The sequence below is a fragment of the Trichechus manatus genome, unplaced genomic scaffold (genome assembly GCF_000243295.1).
Source record: "Trichechus manatus latirostris isolate Lorelei unplaced genomic scaffold, TriManLat1.0 scaffold00057, whole genome shotgun sequence".
NCBI lineage: Eukaryota > Metazoa > Chordata > Mammalia > Sirenia > Trichechidae > Trichechus > Trichechus manatus.
In genome coordinates, this window is record NW_004443993.1 from 3,183,001 (window position 1) to 3,192,261 (window position 9,261).

The following is a 9,261-nucleotide window of genomic DNA, read 5'->3' on the forward strand; positions in this document are numbered from 1 at the left end:
AATGCTTCTAATAAAATCCATGTAAAAATGCTATTTGGTTAAGAATATTTGTGGGCAGTCCAAATGGTTAAGCACTTGGCTGCTAACTGAAAGTTTGAAGATTCAACCCACCCAGTGATTCCAGGAGTTAAAGACCTAGCAAACAGCTCTTGTAATGATTACAGCCTAGGAAAATTTATGGGGCAGTTCTACTTTGTCACATGCGGTGGCTATGAGTCAGAATCGACTAGATGGCACCTAACAGCAACAACTAACTAAAACATTGACGTTTCAAACCCACCCAACAGCATCTTGGAAGAGAGATCTGGCAATGTCCTTCTCTAAAGATTACAGCCAAGAAAACCCTATGGAGTAGTTACACATGAGTTTGCCATGTATTGGAATCAACTCAAGGGCAATGGGTTTGCTTTTTGGTGTATCTGATTAAGAATATTTTATTTTAATTTAAAGTCCGGGGTATGTGGTTCTAGTTGTTGTGAACACTCTACAGAGTTAGGATAGACTCCCCCCACTCCCCCAAATTTGGTTCAAATGGTGAGGCTGGTGAGGTCACTCTCACACACCAAGAGTGTATGAAAAGGTTTAGCACTCATGTAAGGAGACTGTCTAGGGAGACCAGGGCAGGCTCCTACAGTGGTCCAAATGTGCCTTGGGAGAGTAAAGAAAGCGTCTGGCTGGAATTTTCATTGTGATTAGGGGTGGGTCTGGATTGAGAATTCTAGCACCCCGGCAGGGGCTTTCCCGGTTTGAATCTACTGCCAGCGCCAAAAGAGGGAGCACCTGGGCTGTCTTATCAGTTTGCCCAGAGGTCAGGCAGTAGGTAGGAGGTGGAAGGGTGAGGTTTAACAGGTGTCAAACATGCAAAAAAAATGGAGAGAGATATTTTAGTATGTAGCTCTTATGTGGTGTTTAGGCTGACTGTGGAATAGACCATCAATTGCTCATATGCAAGTTCAAGTTGAAGCTGAAGAAAATCAGAACCAGTTTATGAGAGCCAAAGTACAATATTGAGTATATCCCACCTAAATTTAGAGACCATCTCAAGAATAGATTTGACACATTGAACACTAATGACTGAAGACCAAACGAGTTGTGGAATGACATCCAGGATCATACATGAAGAAAGAAAGAGGTCATTGAAAAGACAGGAAAGGAATAAAAGAACAAAATGATGTCAGATGAGACTCTGAATCTTGTTCTTGAACATAGAGTAGATAAAGCAAAAGAAAAAAAAATGATGAAGTAAAGAGCTGAACAGAAATTTCAAAGAGCAGCTGGAGAATATGAAGTAAAGTATTATAATGTCATGTGCAAAGACCTGGAGATAGAAAACCAAAAGGGAAGAACACACTCAGTATTTCTAAAACTGAAAAACCTGAAGAGAAAATTCAAGCCTCATTTTGCAATAGTGAAAGATTCTTTGGGCAAAATACTGAACGACGCAGGAAGCATCAAAAGAAGATGGAAAGAATACACAGATCACCGTACCAAAAAGAATTGGTCAATGTTTGATCATTTCAGGAGGTAGCATATGATCAAGAACAAATGGAATGGAAAGAAGAAGTCTCAGCTGCACTGAAGACAATGGGAAAAAAAAAAAAAGCTCCAGGAATTGAAGGAATACCAGTAGAGATGTTTCATCAAATGTATGCAGAGCTGGAAGTGCTCACTTGTCTTATGTCAAGAAATTTGGAAGACAGCTACCTGGCCAGCCAACTGGAAGAGGTCCATATTTCTGCCCATTCCAAAGAACGATGATCCAATAGAATGTGGAAATTATTGAACAAGATCATTAATATCACAAACAAGTAAAATTTTGCTGAAGGTCATTCAAAAGCAGTTGCAGCGGTACATCGACAGGGAACTGCAAGAAATTCAAGCCAGATTCAGAAGAGGACCTGAAATGAGGAGTGTCATTGCTGTTGTCAGATGGATCCTGGCTGAAAGCAGAGAATATCAGAAAGATGTCTACCTGTGTTTCATTGACTATCCATATGCATTCGACTGTGTGGGTCATAACAAATTATGGATAACATTGAAAAAACTAGGAATTCCAGAACACTTAATAGTGCTCTTGAGGAACCTGTACATAGATCAAGAGGCAGTTATTCAAACAGAACAAGGAGGATGCTGCATGGTTTAAAATCAGGAGAGGTGTGTGTCAGTGTTGTATCCTTTCACCACACTTATTCAATCTGTGTGCTGAGCAAATCCAAGAAGCTCTACTGTATGAAGAAGAACAGGGCATCAGGATTGGAGGAAGACTCATTAACAGCTTGTGTTATGCAGATGACACAACCTTGCTTGCTGAAAGTGAAGAGGACTTAAAGCACTTACTGAAGAAGATCAAAAACCACAGCCTTCAGTATGGATTACACCTCAACATAAAGAAAACAAAAATCCTCACAACTGGACCAATAAGCAACATCATGATAAATGGTGAAAAGATTGATGTTGTTAAGGATTTCATTTTACTTGGATCCACATTCAACACCCATGAAAACAGCAGTCAAAAAATCAAAGGATGCATTGCATTGGGCAAATCTGCTGCAAAAGACTTCTTTAAAATGTTAAAAAGCAAATATGTCACTGTATGGACTAAGGTGTGCCTGACCCAAGTCATGGTGTTTTCAGTCACCTCATATGCATGTGAAAGCTGGGCAATGAATAAGGAAAACTGAAGAATTGATGCCTTTGAATTATGGTGTTAGCAAAGAATATCGAATATACCATGGACTGCCAAAGAATGAAAAAAATTTATCTTGGAAGAAGTACAACCAGAATGCTCCTTAGAAGCAAAGATGATGAGACTTAGTCTCACATACTTTGGACATATCAGTAGGGATAAGCCCCTGGAGAAGAATATCATGACTGGTAAAGTAAAGTGTTGGCCAAAAAGGGGATGACCCACACAGTGAGATGGATTGACACAGTGGCTGCAACAATGGGCTCAAGCATAACAATGTTCACAAGAACGTTGCAGGACCCGGCGGTGTTATGTTCTGTTGTACATAGGGTTGGTATGAATCGGAACAGACTCAATGGCACCTAACAACAACAATGGCTAATGAATCAACTCAAAGGCAACAGGTTAATAGCTAATGAATGGTGCAGTGACTAAAGAGCTTGGCTGCTAATCAAAAGATTGGCAGTTTGAATCCACCAGCCGCTTCTTGGAATCCATATGGCACAGTTCTCCTCTGTCATACAGGGGTGCTATTTTTTTTTTTTTTTTTTGTGGTTAATGCTAATGAAAGGAGATCTAGTGATGCAGTGGTTAGGTACTCAGCTGCTAACCTGAAGATTGGTGGTTCAAACCCACCCAGTGTCTCTGAGATTTAAAGACTTGACAATTTCCTTCTTAAACTGTTATAGCCTAGAAAACGCATGAGACAGTGCTCCTCTGTCCCATGGGGTCGCTATGAGTCGAAATCGACTTGACAACACCTAACAACAACAACAACAATGGCTAATGAAATTGAGCAACTTTTCATTTTCTCGTTAGCCATTTTTATATTCAAGTCCGTCAGTTTTATGATTGGGTTGTTTGTCTTTTTCTAGTTAAACGGTAGGAATTCTTTTTATATTCTGGCTATTAAGCCCTTATCTGATATATGGTTCCCAAAAATTTTCTCCCAGTCTGTAGGTTATCTCTTCACTTTGTTAATAAGTTTCTTTGATGTAAAAAGGTTATTAATTTTGATGAGATCTCATTTATCTATTCTGTTGTGTTATTGTGCTTTTAGTGTCATATCCAACAACCTGTTTTTGAAGACTGGGTCCCAAAAAATTATCCCTATTTTTTTTCTAAGAATTTTACAGTTTTAGGTCTAATTTTTAGGTGTTGGAACAATTTTGAGTTAGTTTTCTTATATGGTATGAGATATGGGTCTAACTTTATTCTTTTGCATGTGGAAATCCAGTTGTCCAAGCACCACTTATTAAAGAGATTGTTCTTTCCTCATTTGATGAATTTAGTAACCTTCTCAAAGATTTATCAACCTTAGATGTGTGCACTTATCTCTGGGCTCTCAACTCTATTCCATTGGTCTATATGTCTATCATTATACCAGTACCAGACTGTTTTAATTACTATAGCTTTAAAATAGGTTTTGAGATGAGAAAGAGTGAGTCCTCCAACTCTGTTCTTCTTTCTCAGTATTGATTTGGCTACTCTGGGCCTTTCACAGTTCTATATGAAATTTAGGATTGGCTTTTCTACTTCTGCAAAGAAAGGTGTTGGAATTTTAATGGGTAGTGCATTGAATCTATAAACTGCTTTAGGTAGTACTGACATCTTGACAATATTAAGTCTTCTGATCCATGAGCAAGGAATGTCCTTCCATTTATTTGGATGATCTTTCACTTCTTTCAGTAATGTTTATAGTTTTCAGTATACAAGTCTTTCACCTCTATAGTTAAATTTATTCCTAGGCATTTTATTCTTTTAGATGTTAATATAAATAGAATTGTTTCTTTAATTTCCTTTAGTTTGTTCCTGGTATATAAAAGCATAACTGATTTTTCTGTGATGATCTCATATCCTGCCACTATCTGGAATTCATTTATTGTGTATTCTTTGGGGTACAAATAGTCCCTGGTTTACAACTGTCCAACTGATGGACAACTCTTACTTGCCCTTTAATGTTATGTAAATCTGCTCTCACTTTGAAATGATCAAACCAACCTTACTCACAACAATTTCTTCATTACAATGACCTTCGCTTGCTGCACACACAACTTTTAAACCATAGAAAAGGCTTTGAGCCATTTATTGGGCTAAAGTCAGGCTAAATAAGAACTGTATGCACATGTTCTGACTTACCTACAAATTTGTTTTAAAGGTACACTTAGGAACAGATCTCATTTGTAACCTGGGGACTCTCTATATTCTATATATAGAAAAGCTAGCTGCAAAAAAGAATTGCTTTACTTCTTCCTTCCCAATTTGGATGCCTTTTATTTCTTTTTCTTGCCTAATTGCTCCAATTAGAACTTCCAGTACAATAATGAATAGCAATGGTGAGAGTAGTTGTTGGATATTGTCAAACGCCCTTTCTGTCTTGAATGACGTGATTATGTGGTTCTTTGCCTTTGTTCTATTGATATGGTGTATCCCACTGACTGATTTCCTACTGTTGAAACCACCTTGCATTCCTGGGATAAATCCCATTTGATCATGGTGCATAATCCTTTTAATATGCTTATGGATTCAGTTTGCTAGTATTTTGCTGGAGATTCTTGTGTCTATATTTATTGGAGATATTGGTCTGTAGTTTTCTTTTCTTGTAGGGTGTTTGTCTGGTTTTGGTACCAGGGTGATGCTAGCCTCATAGACTGTATTAGGGAGAGTTCGCTCCTCTTTTATTTTTTGGAAATTTTAAGAAGGATTGGCATCTTTTGTTCTGTAAATGTTTGGTGGAATTCCCCAGTGAAGCCATCTGGTCCTGGACTTTTCTGTCTTGGGAGGTTTTTGATATTGCTTTGATCTCTTCACTTGTTACGTGTCTGTTGAAGTCTTGTCTTTCTTCTAGACTTAATTACTGTCTTTATGAATTTATCTGTAAATGTCTTTGATCCTCTAACGTTCTTCAACATTCTTCAGCTGAGTGGCTTAAAGTGAGTTTGTATAGAAAAGGGTGAATAGCACAGAAATCAATGAGGAAAGAGTTCTAGGAAGAATAGTATTGCCACAATTGAGAAGTGTTGCTGAAGGGGGTGTATGTCTTAAGTGTGAGTGCTTTACTTGTGAATTTCCTGAATTCAAAATATACAGAGCTGAGTGACTCTGTTCTTGTTTCCTTTTACTGATTTTTTTTTTTACTTTCCCAAAGGTGTCTCTGCAACATGGACCCACAGAATCTAACACATGTCTCTGAATTCCTCCTGCTGGGCCTCTCAGAGGATCCAGAACTGCAGCCCCTCCTCTTTGGACTGTTCCTGTCCATGTACCTGCTCACTGTGCTTGGAAACCTGTTTATTATCCTGGCTGTGAGTTCTAACCTCCACCTTCACATCCCCATGTATTTCTTCCTCTCCAACCTGTCCATGGTTGACATTGGTTTCACCTCTGTTACAATTCCAAAGATGCTTATGGATATCCATACACACCACAGAATCATCTCCTATGGCGATTGCCTGATTCAGTTGTCTTTTTTTGTTTTTTTTGGATGTATGGACAATCTACTCCTGGCAGTGATGGCCTATGACCGGTTTGTGGCCATCTGTCAACCACTTCACTACCCAGTCATCATGAATCCCAACCTCTGTGTCTTCATGGTTTTAGTGTCTTTTTTTCTCAGCCTTTTGGACTCACAGTTGCACTGCTTGATGGTGTCACAACTTACCTTCTGCACAGAAGTGGAAATTCCTCATTTCTTCTGTGATCCTTCTCAACTCCTCAACCTTGTCTGTTCTAACACTACCACCAGAAAAATACTAGTGTATATTATTGGTGCCATCCTGGCAGGTGTTCCAGTCTCAGTGATCCTTTTCTCTTACACTCAAATTGTTTCCTCCATTCTGAGAATACCATTGTCAGGTGGGAAGTATAAAGCCTTTTCCACCTGTGTTTCTCACCTGTCAGTGGTTTGCTTATTTTATGGCACAGCTATTGGAGTGTACCTGAGTTCAGCTGTCTCATCTTCTCTCAGGAGTGGAGCAGCAGCCACAGTGATGTACTCCGTGGTCACCCCCCTCTTGAACCCCTTCATCTACAGCCTGAGGAACAGAGATATCAAGAGAGCCCTGCAGAGACTCCTCAGCAGACCAGCATAATGTCATACCTGTGCCGTTTTTTGATCTGTGGATTAGAATAAGCAGAAAACCAAACATGTGCAGCTTGAAAGCATGCTCCTTTGGTCACATTTTTGTAGCTTTCATTCCCCTTGATGTTTCATATCAGAATATTGATTATTTGGCCCTTTGTGGGGGGATTGAGGGATGTTCTGAAATTCGTGGTACATCGTAATATATACCCAATTGAATTGTATAACCTATATGGAGCCTTCTGTATTTGTCATCTATGGCACGGGCATTGTGGTCAAATGTACGACTTTCTTTAATAAAAAATGCAATCCACAACTCTTTTCCACAGTTCATGCCTAATGTCCTTACAACTCCTATATCTGTCTTATCTATTTATACAGTTTAGATGTAATAATGCTTGTTATTAGCCCTCAAACTTGGCTTCATATTGGAATCATCTGGTGAACTTTAAAGATACTCTTGCCTGAGTTGCACCACCAGAGATGCGGATTTATTTAGACTGAGGTCTGTGGTGAGATTCTTCAAAGCACCCCAAGAGGTACAATGGGCAGCCTAGGTTGGAGACTATTTATCTAAGTGAGACCATTGTTCAAAAATGACTAACAAGCCTTGGGTCCTTTATTCCTCGTGAGCAGATGCTGAAGATCTTAAAGTAATCAGAGCTCACAATGGGGAAGATATGAAAGAACTTCAGGCAATGTGATTTTTCTCAATGTTCCTGGTAATATTTCCTCAAATATCTTATTCCTGCATAACATAGAGTTAGTCACATGTGCTGAATATTAAGCTCTTGTGTCCCTGCTCCAAATGCACCTTTCTATACTATGCTTTGTGATGCCAGAGTAGTAGTCCCATCCCTGCTCTGATTTCCATCTGACTTTCTTGTAATGTTCTTCGAATATTTATCTAAAAAAAACCCACCCCAATAATTCAAACTTTTTGCTACTCTTCTTATTCTTTGGCATGGTTACTACTTCCTGTAGGTAATAGCTCAGTGTTACCCCTTTTTTTCTTTTATGCCTTTCAGTCTTCCAATACCTATTTACTGAATTATGTATTAAATGATCTCCATTAAAATTACTAGTTTTTTTCTTTCTTCTTGATTGAGCCCTGACTAATAAATTGTAACACGAAGAATCAAGGTATTGGAGGGCCAAGACAGCAGAGTAGTCAGATGTTTCCAGTGTTCCTTCTTACAACAAAGACCCGTAAAAACAAGTGAATTGACTATATATGACAATCTAGGAGCCCTGAACATCAAAGGTAAAGTTGAGGATCAGACTGAGTGGCAGGGGAGGGGAGAGACAGTTCAGAAGCAGCGAGGAGTTGCCAGACCTGACCCAGTGAGAGCCTGAGCCCTTCATGTCTAATCAGCTCATGCTGCACAGTGAGGCAGGTAAGCAGCAGTGCTCAAGAGGTGTTTTCCACATCGGGAGAGACCTAGTGACAGAGAGTCTACTCGGCCATCCAGAACCAGTGAGCAGCAGCCCTTGATTGGTGAAATATAGGTACTTGTGTCTGGCCAACTGCATGGATCAAAAACACCCCACTTAGGGAAAAACGTCTCTCTCATCACCCCCCCACTCCCTGTTCTGCACTGGGTCCAGGACCAGCTTCAGTGATTGCTGAGTCCCCTGGGCTGGAAGTAGGACCTGTTATGCACCCTGAGCCATTCCCCTGGCCTTGGAAAGTGAACAAATTAACAACAGGGGGAAAAGTAATCTGCCAGCTCCCCTAAGCCAGGAATTCAGGGTAGGCACAGTTCCTTTGCCTAGGCACAGGCATAAGAGATCCATGGACTTTGAGTGCCTTTTCTCCTGCATAGACTTGTGAGGGCCCATTTCCACAGTGCAGGCCCTCATTACCACAGTACAACAGGGTATATACCTGAAGTTTAACTTCAACCGTTTCAGCTGTGAAGTGGCAGGTTCATGACATTTGACACTGCTCTGCCCATTAAGCAGGGTCTTCACCTTACCCACATCAGGGGCCTGAGGATGGGTGGCTCCACCCATGCCACCTAGCCACCCATAACAGGGGTCCAGTAATAAGCTGTAACCCCCAGACCTTACAGCCAACAGCACTGGATGCTCATAGTTCGACTGCAAAATCCACCCATCTATGCACTCTAGGGAACAGGGGTATTCTTTCCTTTTGGACACTCAGGTGTAGCTGTCTGACCCCTGCCTTGCTCAGCCTGTGTCCCCCTGTTGCACCCAGATGTCTATGCCTACAACAATCACCCATGCCTGTCTAGAACTGTAGGTGAGAGCTTGCACCACGCATTTGGCGGCCAACTACCTGGACACCTGAGCTAAATCCATACAGGAGGAATGGGCAGACTTCTGGGCTCACATACTTAGTGGCAGGTCTTGTCACCTGGTGGCAGGACTTTGGAGCTTCAGGGGCACTAGTGACCTGGATAGCTCACACAAGCAGCCTATTTGGGCATATCAAAACAAGAAGCTAGGACAGAGTAAGCAAACATAAAAT

The 9,261-nt window shown here is 40.5% G+C and overlaps 1 protein-coding gene across 1 annotated transcript; it reads left to right on the top strand.

Annotated features, from left to right (window-relative positions):
- Window positions 1–5,788: 5,788 nt before the first annotated feature.
- On the top strand, window positions 5,789–6,777 carry LOC101351417 (olfactory receptor 7E24-like). Its single transcript, XM_004378568.3, has one exon. The coding sequence runs from the start codon at window positions 5,848–5,850 to the stop codon at window positions 6,775–6,777; it is 930 nt and encodes a 309-aa protein (XP_004378625.1). The 5' UTR covers window positions 5,789–5,847.
- The last annotated feature ends 2,484 nt before the right edge of the window (window positions 6,778–9,261 follow it).